The sequence below is a fragment of the Ruditapes philippinarum genome, unplaced genomic scaffold (genome assembly GCF_026571515.1).
Source record: "Ruditapes philippinarum isolate M1 unplaced genomic scaffold, ASM2657151v2 ctg15810_1_1_1_1, whole genome shotgun sequence".
Classification (NCBI taxonomy): Eukaryota; Metazoa; Mollusca; class Bivalvia; order Venerida; family Veneridae; genus Ruditapes; species Ruditapes philippinarum.
The window spans coordinates 1-20,722 of record NW_026864388.1 but is presented as its reverse complement, the minus strand read 5'-3'; the positions used below and the strand labels follow the sequence as shown (position 1 = coordinate 20,722).

Below are 20,722 nucleotides of genomic sequence, written 5' to 3'. Positions count from 1 at the left end.
GTCTCATCGGGGACGTCTTTTTCATGCCGATCTTCCTAAGTCCTGTTCTTCGTTCAGTGGAGGAAAGACAATACCGGAAAAGCATCAAGTTCCGTGACGGCTGCAAACAGGCGGTTGACATAAAACGGCTCTTGTTAGCGCCACCCTCCAGAGTTAGTCACGACAGGTCAACCAATCACCTCTGGTACTTGAGATGACTTGACCTTGACCTGCCGTGTGCCTTCTCCGCGACGTGCACGCCTCTGGAGGGATTTGGAGAAGACGCTTTCCCTTTCTCTGCCGTCACAATATGTAAACCCCAGCAAAAATGAGCCAATCAATGGGCATGCTCTGGAGTGCGGGTAACTAATACCCGCACTCCAGTTAACGCACTGTGCATGTATATGTATACGATTTAACCCTGACACATTTTCAACAGAAAGGTCTCCAAACTATGATACAATATATAGATATTAGAAAAATAAGCTTTTAAAAGCATAGTTTATCATGTCAGATCTATACCATGTATACATTTAAGAAGCGATGTAAGTTTTTTGCAACTACATGTGTATGAAATGTTTTTAAATGATTCATAGAATTGATAATAATACAAGAAAAAATAGACAAAAAACAATATCATCAAGGAAGGGCGGCGTTCAGTGAACGCAACCCCCACACGACCCGGCAACACAGGACCATCGGCATGGAGCTCAGCAGGACACAAAACAAAACAGGACAGGGCACAAGGCAAAGCACAAGTTTTATACAAAGCAGTCTTATTTGTGATTTAATTAACCCCACCCTCTTCAAAATTCTCTTTCGTTTTACAACATGTATCAATATGATGCAACATACATTCTTTAAATATTAGATTTGTTTGAAATTTAAATGAATTACAAGGAAAAATAAATAATAATAAAAAATGGACGGACACAATATATAGAAGATATTCAAGTTGTTTTTTGTTATAAATAAAACAGGATTTATTTTCATCGAATGGTATGAAAACAAATAATTCATTTTGTGTCCGCAACCAAACAACAGCTCAAACAAAACGTTGGTTTATTTTTGGAACCTTTACGATAGTAATGCCTTTTGAATCAGGTCAATTGCAATCAATCCTATGGGCTTGTGAAAGTAAAAAGCATCCATTCCCGACAAGTCTAGAAGACGTTACCGAGAATAGTGTGAAGGTATTTTCCAGTGTAAGAAATTTCAGGTTATTCTCGGGAATTTTGTAAAGAAAATTGAGAAAGATGAAAGCTTGTAAAGTTTTATTGCTTTGTAGATCATGAACAAATAGGACATTGTCATTCATCAATAAAGTTATATCTTATATATGTTTATACATGTATATATAGCTGCACTGAAGATGAAAATATTGTTTGTTTTACAATGTTTGAATGTTGGCATCACATATTGAACTTCAAATAATGATTTACCTCTTTCACTTTGCACATTAATACCATCTAGCACATCAATAAAATGCAGAGTTATAGCCAATAAGCTTTGCTATCTTCGAAACTGGGTCTCTCCTCGTCATGTAAGGCCATTGGTTAAGACATTTGAATAGAAGAAGTCAATAAAAATGAAATAAATCATGACACGATTAAGGGGCATATTTGGACAGTTTGGAAATAACGCCAAATCCATTAAACATTATCAATCGTTCTGAAAAAAACTTATAAAAGACAGCACCACGAACAACTTGATATGGTTTATTTTATGCTTCTATGCTGATTCACACAGTATATATAGAACAAAAAAAAAACACAAAAAAAAACACACAAATTTTTCTTTAAATTTTTTCTTTAAAATTTGCAATAAAGCAAAATGGTATATGCCCAGCGTTTCTGTTTCTATTTATGTTCAATTTTAGATAAAGTGAAATAAATACATTTGTAAATAAATAAAATTTCTTTTGAGTGAGCCAGAGGTATTGAATGAAAAGTTATAAAGTTAAGTCTTGTTTAAATATTTTCAAAATGACTTTATTACAAGTATTGTTTAATGTTTGTTATGTTTTTGTTTTTACATTTTTTATGCACTTTGTATGTATTTTGTCTACAATAAATACGTCATTATTTTCGAGAAAACTTTACCAAGCAGTGTAACAATACTAGAATGTTTAGGAAAGAAATGGCACCACTTAGAACTTTGAGAGTAGTTCAAGCATTGGCCATAAAAATACTTTAAGCGGATAGGATTAATTAACACTTTTTATGTCGAGACTCTGACTGGCTATAAAACCTGTGTGTTAAAAAAGATAAATAAATAAATAAATAAATAAAAACAACAACAACATAGCTTGTGTGCAAGAATTTAACCATTTTTTTTCGAGGAAAATAGATTTAGCATGTTCTTTTCCCAATTTAACTCGTTTTAAAGTTATTTGTCAGATTCATATGAAAAAAAAAATAATAAAAAAGATGAAATAAAAAAGAACTGTAAAGTTTTTTTTGTGATAAGATTAACTGCATACTCGTATAATTAAAGATGCATGTGATTCAAAACATATCTGCATTTCGATGACAAACGTTCATACGTGTATCTAGTGCATTGAAAAGATGACTTTTAAAAGAAGCAAAATATATGGATCATAGGTCGCGAATTGTGTGTACTTTTTATACAAGCATATTGGAAGCATTCACTTACAAAAATCAACAATATTTTTTTTTCAGCAGATATATAGCTTTATACACTTTAAATACGTTATTTTTTACACACAGGAATGGAAAATTTAATTTTATGGACGCAATTTCTTTGATTTTGCAAGAGTAAAAATTAAAACATATAATCTAATGAAATAAGGGATTTATACTTTTTGAATTATCTGCCCATAAAAACGAGTGTTTTGCTCTTTTAAGTCCTTTTCAAGAACTGTGGCACTAGTAAGAAACATTTGTTTTCAAATTCGTGTTAATTAGAAGTGATACTTACTTTAATGTTTTCCCTGTCAAAGTGTACTTTCAGTTGAAATAAAATGCAGCATTCTACCCTTGAAGTATGGCAAAATGTTTGTTAGTTAAAAGTGATTTTCAACCTTGCATAATGACTGCAAATCAAGCAAGAAAAATTAATTTAGGGTGGAAATTTTTGATGTTTCAGGTAAGAAATTCAATACAATTAATTAGAAAGTGGTTCATGTTAGTAAGAGGATGGAAAAAAAGGGTTACATGAACACGTTTCAATGCGATGTCTCTAACATTTTATATCAGAATAGTTTTATGCAGGGCTAAATAATATGCATAATTATGTTGCAACTTCCACCCAGCCATTTTAGGAAGTGAAACTACATGCTAATGTTTTTTGCCCTATGTTTTCCTTTCTTCAGGATTCTAAATTCAAAGCAGGGCAGATGTAGCCATGCTATATAATAGATAATACAAAAGCGAGAAATAATGATGTCCATACTTTATGTATTCAACATTTATTTTATACATTTTATTCATCCAGTTTAAATTGAAAATATTCAACCAAGAAGGCGTTACGAGAAAAACCTAAGTGTTCTGAAACCAATTAAAACATTGTGATATAGTAATGAGGTAAACAATGCAGTATAACAATAGATTATCTCGTTCTAGAGCGGATATTTCTTAATGCAGGTATTGATAAACTTGTTATATTTGATTTATCATCTTTGATAATTCCTCAGATAATGTTCCATTATTTTTATTTGCTGCTCATAAAACAGATGGCTGGATATGAAAGCCTCTAATTATATGAAAAGGAACGAATTGTTATGAATTGGATGTTCCTGAAACACTTCAAAATGCGGCTGTACAAACAATAGAAACATAATTGCAATAATGTATAAGTCGATTTTAGACTTGCTAGAATATGAGATATACCGAAGCTTTTAAAATGAAAGTTTCCACAAAGCTAGGATTTTATAAAGGAAATTAATAAAAACGGAATTGTTAAAATTAATAACAAAGGGCAGAATTGCGTGGGATTTCTACGTTGCAATAGTGCAATGCGAAATTAAACTGATATAAAACATACTAGATTAAAGAACATAAAAATAAGATAATAATCTATATAAAAAAGTAAATATTTGAAATGGAAAAGTCAGAAATTTCTGAAGGAAGTTCCATAGAAAATGTGGATACATTAGATGAAAAGGAGAACACTGAGGATATGAATATTGAAACAGAGACTCGGTGTCAATCTTGTCTTCGTGTGTTCATAAAATGTTTGAGACGTTTTATCGCCTTTTTGTTCTCGCATGTTGGCCTAACTTGTCTTGTGGTTGGATACGCCATTCTTGGTGGAATCCTCTTCAAAGCCGTTGAGTTGCCTGAAGAGAAGCTGATCCGACAAGACGCTGTTGATACCAAAAACTCTTACGCTAGAAAAATTGTAGAATTATTCGACGGCTCGGACATTCAAAAGGTTTTGGACAAACCTGCTCTGAATAGACGACTGGATGATTTGTTGAAGGAATATCAAGATGAAGTATATGTTTTTACCGAGGAAAGAGACTGGGATGGACGATTTGAAGGGGACGATTTTCAGTGGTCCTTTGCAGAGTCCCTTTTATATTCTGTTACAGTCATTTCAACCATCGGTAAGATGATATCAGTTATTTATGAACATTACTTTTGATTTCATAAAGACGCCATGTAGTACAAATTAAAAAAAAATAGTGTTCATTATAATCTAAGGTTTGAAATATGTAAAAAATAACTTCAAAGTTATAGTATTTTCAAAAATTTAATGTGCTTGCAGGTCTCCAGTAAATTGATAATAGCGTTATAAAAGAACATAATGTTTTCGTTTCCCCAAATATTTTTGCATTTGGTAAATGTTATGTTTGTTGCAAAGAAAAACATTATTGTTGGAAAATATATTCTAAGATTTTGTTGGATTTTCTTTTCTCATAAAAAGGTCTTTGCATAACACCAGGATAACTTTGAAAAATAATTTTCATTTTGAGAAAAAGTCTGTTTTATTGTTTTTTCTTTTACGATTTGCGTGTGATGTAATAACATGATTTATAGGTAACTTATATTTAGTTATTACTGTTTAGTTAGTCTCGATATATTGCATATTACTTCCCAATGTTCAGCTAATTTCCCAGAAACAAGCATACTTTAAAATGTAAAACACATGGTCTCTGTTCATTTCCATTTCTCTCAAGTTAAATATACACGCATGAGGGTCTTTCAAAAGACTGGCTATTATCGCTTTATTCTTTATGTGATTTACAGCGTTTTTATTTATTGATGCATATAATTCAAAATTAAATACTATGAAAATGTGATTGCATTTCATCAGTCAAATTATTCTTTTTATTATTTATAAAACTCTTTTTGTATGACTTAATTGAAATATTTTGCATTTCGTGACAATATTTACAGATGAAATTTCTATCAAATGATACACAACGGTATACGGTATCGTACAATCACACATTTTGACGTTATCGTCAGATTAGTTGTTATGTTTACATTTAAGCTGTTGTAATTGGAAAGTATATAAATACATAATTATCTAAAACAACTTGATTACGAACCAATAAAAATGTCTTGTTAACTTAAGGGACATTTTTTGACATATAAATCTATTTCGATCACTTCAAATTATAGACAGATTGAATTCTTATTCAATGGAAATTATACATATTTTATCCGCATATGTATGTTTGAAATTTGTGAACAAACAAATTTTCATACGCATGTTTCGCGCACGCAAAGGTCAAGCGTACCTATTCTGATTTTTTGAATAAATTTCTTAGTGAAGATTTTTCCATATCAAGCTACCAACAAATATAATATGTCTTGGCAAAACCGATTTAAAACCGACAAAATTATAAGATTTCCAAGCTAGCAATATAACATTTTAAACAACCCTCGACCAAACGATGTCGATCTTAAAGCCTATGGGAAGTAGTATAATAATAAACACTGGCTTCCCTAGAATATTTCTAGATAAAATATGCTTCGTATGTGGAAAATGTGAATATAAATAATAAAAAAAATACTACGCTTATTAAACAACGAAATTGAATGGTGTTTAAACCTTATACTCCGGTTTAAAATAAAAGTATTGTCGTCATTTCTAAACTTTGAATATTTTAGTTATTGTAATATAATATAGCACTATTATTTGAACTTTTCTCTTAAACACGGAAGCAAACTGGTTCAAAATCTTTACAAAAACTTTTATTACATGATTGTTTTTTATTCATTTTTAATACAATAAATAAACAATAAAATGTTTGAACTTTGAATAGTAATAAATCATACTTCAGTTTAGATGAAATTTATTGGAAATGTAATCCACATCATTTATATTGAAGAAGTATAGACCTCTAATTTCATTTTAGATTATATGAAAATTATATTACATGTACCTGTAATTACTTGATATTTTGAAAAATGTATAATACATTGATTATAGACAGGTTGATTTACAAACTGTTCACGGAAATTTCGTACGATTATGATGCGTATAAAATGAAGAATTGCCTGTACTGCGTTAGAAGAGGGTAGAATTTTTTTTGGAGAAAAAAGTATATATTAAGACGCTTGTACAAAAATGAAAGTTATAGCCATTTTTGACAGGAGGTTTCTTTATTAACAATTTACACTTTCTAATTTAAATAAAAATCACAGTATAATTCACGAGAGTATGACAATAATATATTTATAAAATTAATGTCTTATCGAAATAAAATGTAATTATACTGATATAAATGTTTACTTGTAGGTTATGGAAACATAACGCCTAAGACAATAGGCGGGCGTTTGCTGACAATCGTGTATGGAATAGGTGGTATCCCTTAACCATGCTGTGTCTACATAACATAGGGAACCTGATGGCTGGCTGTTTCCGGTTAATTTACCGTCACGCTTGTATGAACATGACTTACCAATACATCAAACTAAAGCGTAAACGTATTAAGAAACGATTTATGAAGAGGTTACAAGGTAAGACAAAAGATATTCGCGACTGGGCCAGACGACAGCAGTCTCACGTGTCGTCAATTCTTCATCATAACCATATAGAGATTGATTCGATTGAAGAACAGGAAGTGAATGTTAACATGGAAACTGAACAGCTGGCTATTGATAAAAACAAAGAGCTTATAGAAGAACTTAAAGTTAAGGGTTCCAAATCCCTCTCTAAGCGAAACAGACGACACTCGGATAGTTTGCTAAAGGACACCACTAAAGTTACCCGAGGAAGAAAATATTCGTTATCACCTCATCACCGCTACGGTGCAGTGCATGCAAGTCATGATCTTTCGGTTATCCCGGAAGACGGACAACCAGATGTCACGATTGATGATATTGGTCATCATGAACGCAAACGAACGGCATCAACTGACACTGATAATCACTCTAGAACAACAAGCTCTCTGTCGCTTACAGACTTTGAAGAAGATGAACGACTTTTGAAAACAAAACTGAAAGAAACACGTGATCTTGTTCCGATTTCCGTTTGCCTCCTTTTGGTAACCGGATACATCATGCTCGGTGCATTAATATTTGCATCCTGGGAAGAGTCATGGAATTTCCTTGTGGCGTTTTACTTTTGCTTTATAACGCTTACAACGATTGGCTTTGGTGACTTTGTTCCTGGAATGGGACGCTTGGACAATGATATGAAACGTGTGTTTGGAGCGATGTATTTGTTGTTTGGCATGGCATTACTGGCAATGTCTTTCCATTTGATCCAGGAAGAGGTGAGACATAAGTGTCGGAAACTTGCCGTGAAAATTGGATTGATAGAACACAGACTGACTGAACTACTCGACAAGTATGATAACAGTCAGACATTATAACAAGAAAAGTACATGAACATTTTAAGTGGTAATAGAATGCTACTTAAGTAAACAAATAAAATTACTGCCTATTATACATAATGTCTTTTTAATTATGACTCTTGAACAAAAGTAGGTATTTAAAGCGCACATCACCCGTGGCTGTTTTAAATCAAGTGCATGCATAACATAAACTTTTATTTTATAGGGCTATAGTAAATGTCCTCGGGCATTTAGCTTTTTTCTTCAGAATTCCGATACGTTGTCTCTGGTATTCGTATCAGAATAAATTTGTTCTATGAAATATTCCTGTAATTTTTATTTTGTCTTTTGTACTACATGTATTACTGCTGTTTAAATCACTTCGCAATATTGAAAATAAAGATAGCTTCACGCAAACAATACAAAGCAAGGGCAAACCAAATAACCGTGTTGTATTATTGGTCAAAACAAGCCCAATGATAAATATATGTGTCCTGAAAGTCCAGGTGTCCTGAATCAACACTCCGTTTGTTGCATGTTGCTATTAAACCAAGATGTCATTTTATCATGCGTATAGCAGTTCAGAACAACATTATTTTTTATAATTTGAACCAAACACGTTTAAAAAAGTGATATTGCAAATTAAAATAATGTAAAAACCTGTTAGGTGATGATTTTGTCATTGAAATGAAGCTATACTTGCGCAACAGAAAATGTCATTTTATATAAATTAAATGACTTGATAACAAGTTGACAGAAAACAAGATTGCCACTTTGGATTAAATGATTTTATTCAGATAGTAACACATTACGTCCTAATTGATTATCAATATATTCATGAGCATTTACTTGCCAGTTAACATAGAATGTTTTATATGTCTTATGATATAAATATTGTTACCTTGTAATATTTTGCCATTTGTTACTTAGTTTCAATATTAGGGTCTTATTGGTAAAGTAGTTGAAGACGTTTACCTTGAATTACTTGCCCCTCACCATTTGAGCCGCGTCACGACAAAACTACATAGTGCGTTTGCGACCAGCATGGATCCAGACCAGCCTGCGCATCCGCGCATTCTGATCAGGATCCATGCTGGTCGCTTGCAAACCACCCTATTACAAGTAGAGAAACTGATAGCGAACAGCATGGATCCTGATCAGACTGCGCGGATGCGCAGGCTGGTCTGGATCCATGCTGGTCGCAAAAGCACTATGTTGGTTTTGTCGTGACGCGGCTCATTTATCCGACATTTGAGAGGATTAATGTATTTATTGCAGGTTAAGAGTTATAATTGTCCGGTTAAGTGAGGTATAACATAGTTAGCACGAATATTTCGTGCTCGCCGGTATTGATATGGAAAGGCGGGTAAATCGCCACTCGAGGACTTCGCATTGCATTGAACACATCGTATTGTGCGCGTTACACATTTTTCTTTATGGAGAGTACACGTGGTGAATGTCCTTCAAATTATGGGAAGGACTTTATTGATTTTAAATCATTTCTGAAAGAAGAACTTTCTACTTTCAAAGAAGAAATAAGAGAGGAATTTTCTGGGTGTTCAGAGAAAAGCATTCGCAAGTTTCAAGAAACTGCCAGTAAACGCTCACCTGTTGACTTTAAATATAAAGGAAACAAGCGACAGTACGATTTCAATTGTGAAGTTTTAGAAGACATTGAGCGAGTACAGTCTTTAGTGAAGTCAGGAGAACAGTTAAGTTCGCTTCAGTTGCTTGAGTCTACAGTGCAGAAATTACATAAGAGGAATAAACTTGTCAGGTTAGCAGACAAATCCCCTGCTGGGTGGGGTACCGTCGCAGAATACGAGTCCGACGAATTGGCAAGTGATAGCGACGATGATCGTAAAATTCGTAGAGCCGAGGCAAGGGCATTGTCAAAGAAGAGAAAGTTATCCAGTAGTCGAGCCTCTGCGACTAATTCTATTTCTACTACTACTAGTAGTCAATTTGAAACTTTTCGTCCCTTTCGGAGAGTCCAATGCTTCGCATGTGCAGGTTTCGGGCACGTCAGGGCAGACTCACTGTGTCCAAAGTTTCAACAATATTCATCGTTTCAAGGGCAGAGATATCGTCCCGTTCCCGACATCAGCAGAACTTCCCCGGGAATCATCACGTACCAGTCCCCAACAGGAATCAAGGGCGATAACCGAGGAATGTCATTCAAGCCACAGCCAGCCGAAACAAACTGAAGAAAGACAGTTTAGTGATATAGATGAGTATTTTTCAGCTCATAGTATTTTCTGTAATTTTTCAGTAAATGAAGTTGAAACTGATATTTTATGTTCACATTCAAGATATTTTGAATTTCAATATGTTTCTAAAGAAGATAATTTTGAAGTAAATTCGGGCGTAAAGGGTAGACTGAGATTACACGCTAATTATTGTTGTAATGTTTTAGAGGCATCTGATTTTATTTTTGATGTAGTAAAAAATGGTTACGTCATACCTTTTGATAATATTCCTCAATCATATTTCATGAAAAATAATAAATCTGCATTAGACCATTCAGATTTTGTAACTGACGCAGTTGCTGATTTAGTTAAGTCTGGCTGTGTGTTAGAAGTGCCTTTTCAGCCTTTTTTGGTAAACCCTCTTTCAGTGTCTGTGAACAGTTCGGGAAAAAAGCGTTTAATTTTAGATTTAAGTGTCATGAATACATTTGTTAAGAAGGAACATTTTAAATTTGAGGACTGGAAGGTCGCGTCAGATTATTTGTTAAAGGATGGTTTTATGTTTAAATTTGACATTTCATCTGCATATCACCACATAGATATAGCCACAGCACAACAAACATTTTTGGGATTTTCATGGACTGAGAACGCTAAGCTTAAATATTATGTTTTTACTGTATTACCATTTGGGTTGACGTCAGCACCGTTTATTTGGACTAAATGTTTAAGATGTATTGTAAAATTCATTCGTCTTCAGGGAATCAGATTTGTTTTGTTTTTAGATGATGGGTGGGGGAGTTAATAAAACGTTTGAATGTACTCTTAAAGATGTTGATTTTGTTAAAGATGTCCTCATCAAAGCGGGTTTTTGGGGAGGCTATGCCGACCCAATGTTAATAACTGTCTGTCAAATCTTACTGCCGCGGTAATCAGGTCAAAAAATAGTACCTTGATTTTTTCTAAGCTGACTCATCACTCATCACAGACATTTACAATATGAAAATATTTTCATTCTTTAATTTCATATCTGCAATTTGTAAAGATAATAATTCTCTGAAAAATTCTTGATTTTATTTCATACAATACGTTACCTAGAATGCTACATTCAGAATTTCGCTTGCGACCTACTTATGACTCGCTTGTTTTGGTTAGTGAGTGTTTTCCCAACCTCACTTTCAGATAACCAATCAAGCACGCACTTCCGTTTAGACCACGTGACCTCGCTTTCGTTCTTGGCGACCGTACAAATCGGACGTGTTTTACATCGCTCCAGTAGACTCGTATCTTATTTTATATTTGTTTGTGAAAATTATTTTTTGACAATACTATGTCGGAAGAACAAATCCGTCGCTCCAAAGAGCAAGAAGACGGAGAAATATTGGATTATGAATCCACGCCTTCGCGTGAAGCGCAATTAGAAGGCGAGGGAGATTCTGTGCAGTTTCAAGGGAAAACCCCGACTAAGAAACGTTCAAATTCTCGAAGCAAGGATTCGGGAAAAACTAAATATCAGATGCTGGAAGAAAAATTTGATTCGAAAATTCAGTGTATGGACAGTAAGTTAGACCGTCTCTTTAGTATTTTATCTTCCAAACATTCTCCCGGAAATCCATATTCTGATTCTGATAGTACAGATGACGATATTTCGGATAGAAGAAATTCGGATAAGAATTTAGGTTTATCAAAACGTGATGACATCATTACAATTCCATCAAATACGGATGTTGATAATTATTTGAATGACATTGATCCAGAAGCTTCTAATTCTGAATTACAGAAGTCGTGTGATAAAAATGATTCAAATTCAACGTTGTCTGAAAAAACAAAAAGTTGTCTTGTTGAATTATTTGGAGATGACGCTCTTTTACCAAGTAAAGAACCGGAAGAGAATGGTATATTACTTGATGATGCTCAGAAATCTGTAATTTCAAACAGTTATAGGACTAAGAATCCACAACATTTGTCAGCCTATAATGAAAATCTACTTGATGAATTTCCAGTTAGCAAAGAAACAGAAAAAATTCTTCAAGTACCTCAATTTGATCCATTGTTTGAATCTTTACTTATAAGAAAACATGGTGAAAAAGCATCCTTCGCAAATTCTAAACCCAAAGGGATGACAAGTTTATATTCTCAACCTTGCAAGAGTGTAGAAAGAATTGCCTACAAAGGCTCCCATGCAGCTCGCATAGGAATGATAACTCAGGCCTATGTTCAACAAGGACTAGGGAATTTATTACAGGTACTTCTCACAGGTAATTTTGATTCTGAAGATCTAGTTAAACAAGTGAGAAATATTTTTGCTATCACTACCAGAAGTATGGATCAGTTTGGCCGGACAGGAGCCTTTTTCCACATAATTAGAAGATCTTTAGCTATGTCTGACACATCTCTCTTTGAATTACATGATCATGGGAAATTCTCAAGTTTACCACTATCAGGTGAAGGGCTTTTTGGTCCAGATTTTGAAACTTTGTTAAAGCAACGCAAAGAAAGAAAAAAGCAAATAGATGAACTTTTGCCAGATTTTCGCAAAAAAGATACAGTGTATAAACGCAAATTGAATTCAAATTCAAAGGCTAATGAACCACCTGCAAAAAAGCCATTATATGACAGACAGCGCACTGTAACTTCCTCCAATAGTTCAGATACTTTTCGTATTCCAAAAGTCACAGTATCTGCAGTCAACTCCTCCAGTAAATATCAGGGAGACAGGGCATTCAGCTATAGTAAATCAAACCGTCCCGATACCTCCAAATCTGTTGGCAGAGGACGTGGACGATCAGATAGAAAATGACTCGGTAAGTACTATAGCAAAATTTCCAGAGATACCTGTGGGGGGAAGACTCAGTCATTTCTTTGCAGAATGGCAGAAAATAACAAACGATCAATGGGTTTTAGATATTATTCAAAATGGCTACAAACTGGAATTTATAAAAAAGCCACCATTTTTGGGCATAAAACATACAAAAGTAAATTCAAGAGTTTCAGATTTAATCGGTATAGAAATTCAAGAGCTTTTAAAGAAAAATGCTATAGAAACAGTCCATCCGACTATGATAAGAACCGGTTTTTTACAGTACATTATTTCTAGTAACCAAAAAGAATGGGGAAATGAGACCAGTAATAAATCTCAAACCCCTCAACATGTATCTCAAGAAAACACATTTCAAGATGGATACTATGAAAAAAGTGCTGAATCAAGTTCGAAAAGGGGATTGGGCATTCAGTCTAGATTTAAAGGATGCTTATTTTCACATCCCTATTCACAAAAAACATCGGAAATATCTCCGTTTTTGTTACAAGGGAATAGTTTATCAATTCAGAGCTCTGTGCTTTGGACCAACAGTAGCTCCAAGAGTTTTTACAAAAATCACAGCAGTAGTAGCTGCACATCTTCGAAAACAAAGCATACGCCTATTGACTTATCTAGACGATTGGTTATCAATAAATCAGTCCAAACATTATCTGATTCAGAATCGTACAACAATGCTGAATCTTCTTTTCGAGCTAGGTTTCATAGTCAACAAAAAGAAATCCAATCTTGTCCCTTCACAATCAGTAACTTACATAGGGGGTCAGTTTGCTTTAGACAAGGGGTTAGTATTTCCAACTCCAGAGAGAGTTGCAGGCCTGAAAATGTCGGCAAAAAATTTACTTTTGGGTCAGAATACAGCCAGGGACTATTTAATATTTCTAGGCAAAATAGCTTCTTGTCTGGATCTGATACCAAATGCAAGGTTGTTCATGCGTCCGATCCAACTTCATTTGCTGCAAAATTGGAGTCCCATAAGAATGTCGTTTTCACATGTAATACCAGTTTCACATTCACTAAAATATCATCTACAATGGTGGTTACAGGAAGTGAACATTCTCAAGGGCTGTGGTTATCTACAGAGTCAAACAAATGTGTCGATAACCACAGATGCAAGCAGTACATGGGGTTGGGGTGGACATATGAACAGCCTTACTGTGCAAGGACGTTGGACTCCTTTACAACAACTCCAACACATCAATTGTTTGGAGATGGAAGCTGTGATCAGAACAGTAAGACATTTCCTACCCCGCCTGAAACACAAAAATGTATTGATACGCTCGGACAATATGACAGTTGTACAATACATCAACAAACAGGGGGGTACGAAATCTCTGAATCTCTGCCAGAAAACTTGGGATCTTTGGACATTGGCACTAGCCAATGGCATGTCACTGAAAGCAGCTCATATAGCTGGAGACAAGAATATACTGGCAGATGCTCTGAGCAGATACAGAGTAAAGGAGACAGAGTGGTCCTTGAACAAAACAGTTGTGAGGAAAGTTTTCAGCATCTTGGGTTTTCCAATGATGGATCTGTTTGCGACAATAGAAAACAAACAGACACAACTGTTTTGTACTTGGATTCCTCACCCAGCGGCATATGCAGTGGATGCCCTCTCAATCGCATGGACGAACATGTATGCCTATGCATTTCCACCGATAAAGTTGATACCACGTGTTCTGTCTCACATGCAGAAATATCAATGTACACTAATTTTAATTGCTCCGAATTGGCCGCGTCAACATTGGTTTCCGATTCTACTGCAAATGTTGATTGCACAACCACTGATATTAACCATGCAGTCGGATCTATTGTCTCAAGTTAAGGGGAGAATTGTACATCCTCGACCCGAGATTCTAAATCTGACTGCATGGCTCATATCGACAGATACTATGAAACAAGATGCTTTTCAGAAAAAATCTAGAAAATTACTGGCAGCCTCATGGCGAATGGGCACTAAGAAAGACTATAGATCTAAGTTCAAAATTTTAAGTCATTGGTGTAGTGAACAACAAATTGATCCATACACAGCATCTCTAGAACAATGCATAAATTTCTTATCTGAAAATGTTTTTGCAGGTTCTGCATATAGGTCTTTATCTGGCTTTACATCTATGATGTCTTCTGTTTTACCAAGGGTTGATAATTTTGCTGTTGGACAACACCCTGTAGTTTTAAGGCATTTAAAGGGCGTATGTAATGAAAGACCATCTTTAAAAAAGCTTGTTCCTGAATGGGATTTACCTTTTGTTTTACAGGCACTAACAGAGATTCCCTTTTAACCGTTGAGAAAAGCGTCCCTGAAGCATCTTACAAGGAAAACGAGCTTCCCTATTGCTGTAACATCTTTCGGACGATGTAGTGATTTGCAGAGTCTCAAGCTTGGTGAGGGAAATGTTAACATACAAAAAAAGGTATAAGTTTCATAAGACAAGGCCTTTCTAAGCAAGACAGACCAAATCATGTTCCTACACCTGTGTTTTATATTCCAGCGTTTCCAAAGAACAAATTATTAGATCCTAAACGCTGTTTGGCTGTGTATTTAAAACGCACTGAACAATTTCGAAATATAGGTACAGAATCTGATGTCACTGAACTATTTCTTTCGGTTAACAAACCTCATCGACCAGTTACAGCACAGACAATTTCAAGATGGATTGTCAAAGTTATCAAATATGCATACAAGAACAGTAAAAAAGAACATTAAAAATGTGAAAGGTCATTCAACGAGAAGTATAGGTCCTTCTTGGGCACTTTTCCACGGTGCAACAGTGAAAAGCGTGATGGAGTCCGCTGACTGGTCTAAGGAGACCACTTTTGTGAAACATTATTTCACTACTGTAAATGTAGATTTTCTAAAAACTACTCGTGATAAATAGACGAACTGTCAGTCGTATCTTGGCGAGTCGAATTTGAGGAAATTTCAGTGATTATAGTTTTTTAAACTGATATACGTTTAAGTGTTGTACATATGGGTTGTACAGAATATATACTGTAGATTGTATATAACAATGGGATGTACAGTATTTGGTTTTTAAAGGTACTTTGTACAGACAGTGGGTTGTACAGGATATTTCATATGGTATATCACCAGTGGGTTGTACAGGATATTTCATATGGTATATCACCAAGTTGCATTCAAGTATTTAGATATTCAAAGATGCCTGAAGAAACAGGATTCAGTACTTAGTAAGTACATTTTAGAGTTTATAAGCTTTGTTATTTTGGGTTTATATTGTTTTTAGTATATTGGTAAAACTGAAACCCACCTTCCTGTTTAAATATTGCTTCCAAATCAGATTAAATTCTGAATGTAGCATTCTAGGTAACGTATTGTATGAAATAAAATTGATAAATTTGAAAATCAAGTTATGATTTTATGAATACAATACTTACCTAGAATGCTACATGAACCCACCCTCCTTCCCCACAGGATTTCAGTTTTTCAATGGCGATTTGTAGGTCGCCAAGAAAGCGAGGTCACGTGGTCTAAACGGAAGTGCGTGCTTGATTGGTTATCTGAAAGTGAGGTTGGGAAAAACTAACCAAAACAAGCGAGTCATAAGTAGGTCGCAAGCGAAATTCTGAATGTAGCATTCTAGGTAAGTATTGTATTCATAAAATCATAACTTGATTTTCAAATTTATCAATTTTTGTTTAAATCACTACTCCGTGACGTCATACTGCCACGGTAATCAGGTCAAAAAATAGTACCTTGATTTTTTCTAAGCTGACTCATCACTCATCACAGACATTTACAATATGAAAATATTTTCATTCTTTAATTTCATATCTGCAATTTGTAAAGATAATAATTCTCTGAAAAATTCTTGATTTTTGTTTAAATCACTACTCCGTGACGTCATACTGCCGCGGTAATCAGGTTTAGGCATATTACGTACGTCTGTATTAAATAGTTCTGGTATGAAAACCCTTCAAAATAATAACTTTATCCATATTTTTTTAACAAAAAGCATAAATGAAAATTTATAAGTAAATGCTTTAATTCAGTGGCAAATATTCTTTATTATTTTTGATAACAATTTTCCAATTACTACGCAGCGACCAACTGTTTATGACGGGTCATTAACTAGAACGTTGCAACTACGTATTCTCAATATCATGCATGTGCTTTTGTTGTTATAAACTATTAATAGTCCTTAATATTTTTTAAAGACAAATAATTGTAAACTGTCGCTTACATCAGAGACATGTTATAGTATATAGATAACTAAGGAAAATAGTATATGTTATAGTATATAGATAACTAAGGAAAACTAACTTATTTGTACACCCCAGGAGGCTGTACGCGGAAAACGCTCATAAACCGCTAAATCATATAGCTGTTTAGTAAATATTTTGCATACATTTAACTAAAAATTCACTGATGGTGATGAACATATAGTTTAAAAACATTTTATTCTTTAACCATTATCGCCGAAAAAAAACTATTTAACTACAAAACCCCTAAGGACCTCCGACAAAATCCCAGCACAATATTACAGTTTACATTAGCAAAATAAAAAAAAGCAATACTTATATTTTCATCTTACATAATTCATTAATCAAACTTTTAACATAAAAGTATCTTTGGTAATTGACAGATCCCTACTCTGATATTTTATTTGTATAGGAATAAATTTAAACATGTGCTCTTTTGTTTAGGAATATTTTGTAGTGAAAGTCTTATATATTCACTTATCTCATAATTAGAATTAGACAGGTCAGGAATTTATACAAACAGTTGTTTAGTTAACTATGCTCATTTTAATCCCAATAGAAACATTCAAATATTTGTGGTAAAAAACATGACCAAAGTACCTAGTAGTCGTTTACCCGGTGGTGATCCAATTAAACTGATTATAGATTCGAATTGATTAGAAAACACAAATAGAAACATGTGTTTCCGTACAACAAAATCGGAAGTAAAGTGAACAGTTAATTGACAGAAATATGCGGTCAAATATGTTTTAACAAGGAAATAAGTATTTCAGAGAAAGACGCAAAGATCAGTATGACCCCGTATTGTGTAATTAGAAAGTTTATTCAATTCTAGGGCATACATCATAATTTGATAGTCCATTTGTAATAAAATTCAAATTTTCAATACAGATTATGAGATACATAAAAAATATTAAAGAATAAGAAGCTTTAATTAAAAAACAAAAACAAAAAAAAAACAAAAACAAAAAAACGCATACATATACAAATTACTTACAGTCGAGCATCGGGAAGTCATTAACATATCTTACGAAACTTTAATTTGAAACCGATATTTGCTCGCGCTGAAGTGATAAATGTTTATTTGAAAAATAAAAAAAAAGAACTTTTATGGTTGTGTTCTAAAAATAATGGGCGGCATAAGAGGAATTTCTTATTCATTTTACAACACTTGAAAAATTACTACAGAAAATGTGATGTTGTTTTGTTTTCAACAAAAGTGTGTGTGTTTTAAGTTTATTTATACTCGGCGCCGGAATAACCATATGTCCGAGATTATAGCATCTGGGACGTCTTTTTCAAGCAGATTCTTCCTGGAAGCCCATTCTTCGTTCTTTGGTGGTAAAGGAGACGACAATACCGTCAAGGCATCAACTTTCTGACTGACGACAACAAAAACGGCATCTATTAGCGCCAAACCTCCAGAGTAAGTCACCACAGGTCAACCAATCACCTCTGGTACTGATGATGACTTGACTATGACCTTCCGTGTGCCTTCTCCGCGACGTGCACGCCTCTGGAGGTATTTGGAGTAGTTTCAACAAAAACTTCCAAAACACGCCATTTATAACACCATTCATAGCACTGACGGCTTCGATGTTCTCATCTATTTGCGGGAAATGGTCGACAGGGAAAACCCTACGTAATAACCGCACACCCTGTTAACAACAGATTTTCCGCAGTATATATTTCAAGCTAGTGAGGTTTAAAAATACACGTAGAATCTATCGATTAACTACCATAAGTTGGTTGAGTGTTGAGTGTTGGCGGTAAAAAAAGAAGATATAACTTCCTGATCAATTTTCACTTAGGTTGATTCAGTTTTGAATAAGCTTTGCAGAGATGTATTTTTTCAAGAAATATTTAGCTTTAATATTATCCGACGCCGTCAGTAATGAAATGGGATTAATTTTCTGAAACGTGATTTTATTCGAGATTTGCTTCTGAAGAAGACAACCTTCTGTCCGTAGAGCATGAATGTTAATACTCATCACAAGACAGTATCTTATTGATCTCAATTATGGTACATCTAAACGTGTATAATTTTTAATGTTCAATAAAAATGTTGCATCACGTGCAGTTGTTATTATCATTCAATAATATTAAAATGACATAAAATATTTATGATGAACAGTCCTAGAATATTTTGATAAGGAACCGTCAGTTGTAAAATGTTATTGTTATCTGATAATGAACAGTCGTCATACTTGCTGGTATGTCATTTATTATTGACAGTTTAGGTTTTTCAAAATTTGCATGATTAACAGTCCGAATGTAGACCTTAATTAAATGTTCTGGAATATTAACAAAATGAATAGTCAACCTCATTAACCATATATATGAATGGTTGAACACAACAGTAAGGATAAATAGCGCAATGTGCATATCTTTTTATTTTGGTAGCATATTTTAAGCAAAAAGAAAAGAAACTATAAGTCTGAAACATTCTCTCATAGCCTCCCCATCAGTACATTCAGTGCTTTGATTTTATTAATACTCAGAAATCGATATTAACTCCAGTTCAAAATTTAGAATGGTTAGGCTTATTATGGAATTTAAAGGATAATGTTTTAGAAATTCCCGATAGGCGTGTGAAAAGCGTAGTACAGTGTATTACCTTTATCATAGGTAAATTTCCTTTCGTGTCTGCGCGAGATATGGCGAGGTGTACTGGTAAAATTATTTCACTGATTCCAGTATTAGGAAATGTGTGTAAGCTCATGACCAAAAATCTTCACAGAGCTATTGAATGTAGGTTTAGTTGGAATTCAGTTATAAATGTTTCGGATTTAGGAGTAATTACAGAGTTACAGTTTTGGGAGAAAGTATTTACTATAAGGCTGACTAAAAAGTTATTTGTTTCTGATATAAGTTCAGTAACAATCTATTCAGATGCAAGTCAACACGCATGCGCAGCTTACATACAAGGTTATCCGACCGCCGTTTGCCATAGAAATTGCAATTGGTCTCCATTTGAACAAAATACCAGTTCTACCTGGCGGGAAATGACCGCTATATTGTTTGCATTGCAGAGTTTTCTCCCTTTGATAAGAGGTCGTTAACTCAAATGGTGCACAGATAATCAAAATTGTGTATCTATAATTGAAAGCGGTAGTATGAAATCCGATTTACATAGTATATCGTTATCTGTGTTTGAATTGTGTTTGAAAAATCAAATATCAATTTATATGCAATGGGTTCCCAGAGATAAAAATTTGTACGCAGATTATTTGAGTAAGCTGTTTGATTTAGATGATTGGGGAGTTTCTTTGGCTTTTTTCAATTTTCTTGACGCTATGTTTGGCCCTCATACGGTTGACAGATTCGCAAATCATTATAACCACGTGGTAGATCGGTTCAATTCTTTAGGTTGGGTACCGGGTACAGAGGGTGTGGACGCTTTTTCTTTGGACTGGGCAGGAGAAAATAACTGGCTAGTTCCACCGATAAACATGATTTCAAGAACTGTTAATCATATAATTACATGTAATGCCAGAGGGACGCTGGTAGCTCCATTCTGGCCGTCTGCTCCTTTTTGGTCCATGATATTTGGTAATAACGCGGTTATAAAGAGCAAAATTGCGGACATTCTTGCATTTAAGCCAAATTCTGAGATTTTTGTCAATTACTTTAACCAAAAATCTATTTTTGGTTCTGATAAGTTTTTAAGCAAAGTCTTAGTAGTACGTTTTGAATAAGAAAGAACGGCTGTGTAAATAAGTTGCTGTTGCACAATTTTATTTCAAGATTGCTATTAAATTT

The 20,722-nt window shown here is 34.1% G+C and overlaps 1 protein-coding gene across 1 annotated transcript; it reads left to right on the top strand.

Annotated features, from left to right (window-relative positions):
* The first annotated feature begins 3,485 nt into the window (after nucleotides 1-3,485).
* On the top strand, nucleotides 3,486-6,819 carry LOC132725429 (TWiK family of potassium channels protein 7-like). The gene is made up of 2 exons (XM_060710560.1): nucleotides 3,486-4,549; nucleotides 6,694-6,819. The coding sequence occupies exons 1-2, from the start codon at nucleotides 4,042-4,044 to the stop codon at nucleotides 6,768-6,770; spliced, it is 585 nt and encodes a 194-aa protein (XP_060566543.1). The 5' UTR covers nucleotides 3,486-4,041; the 3' UTR covers nucleotides 6,771-6,819.
* Nucleotides 6,820-20,722: the final 13,903 nt, after the last annotated feature.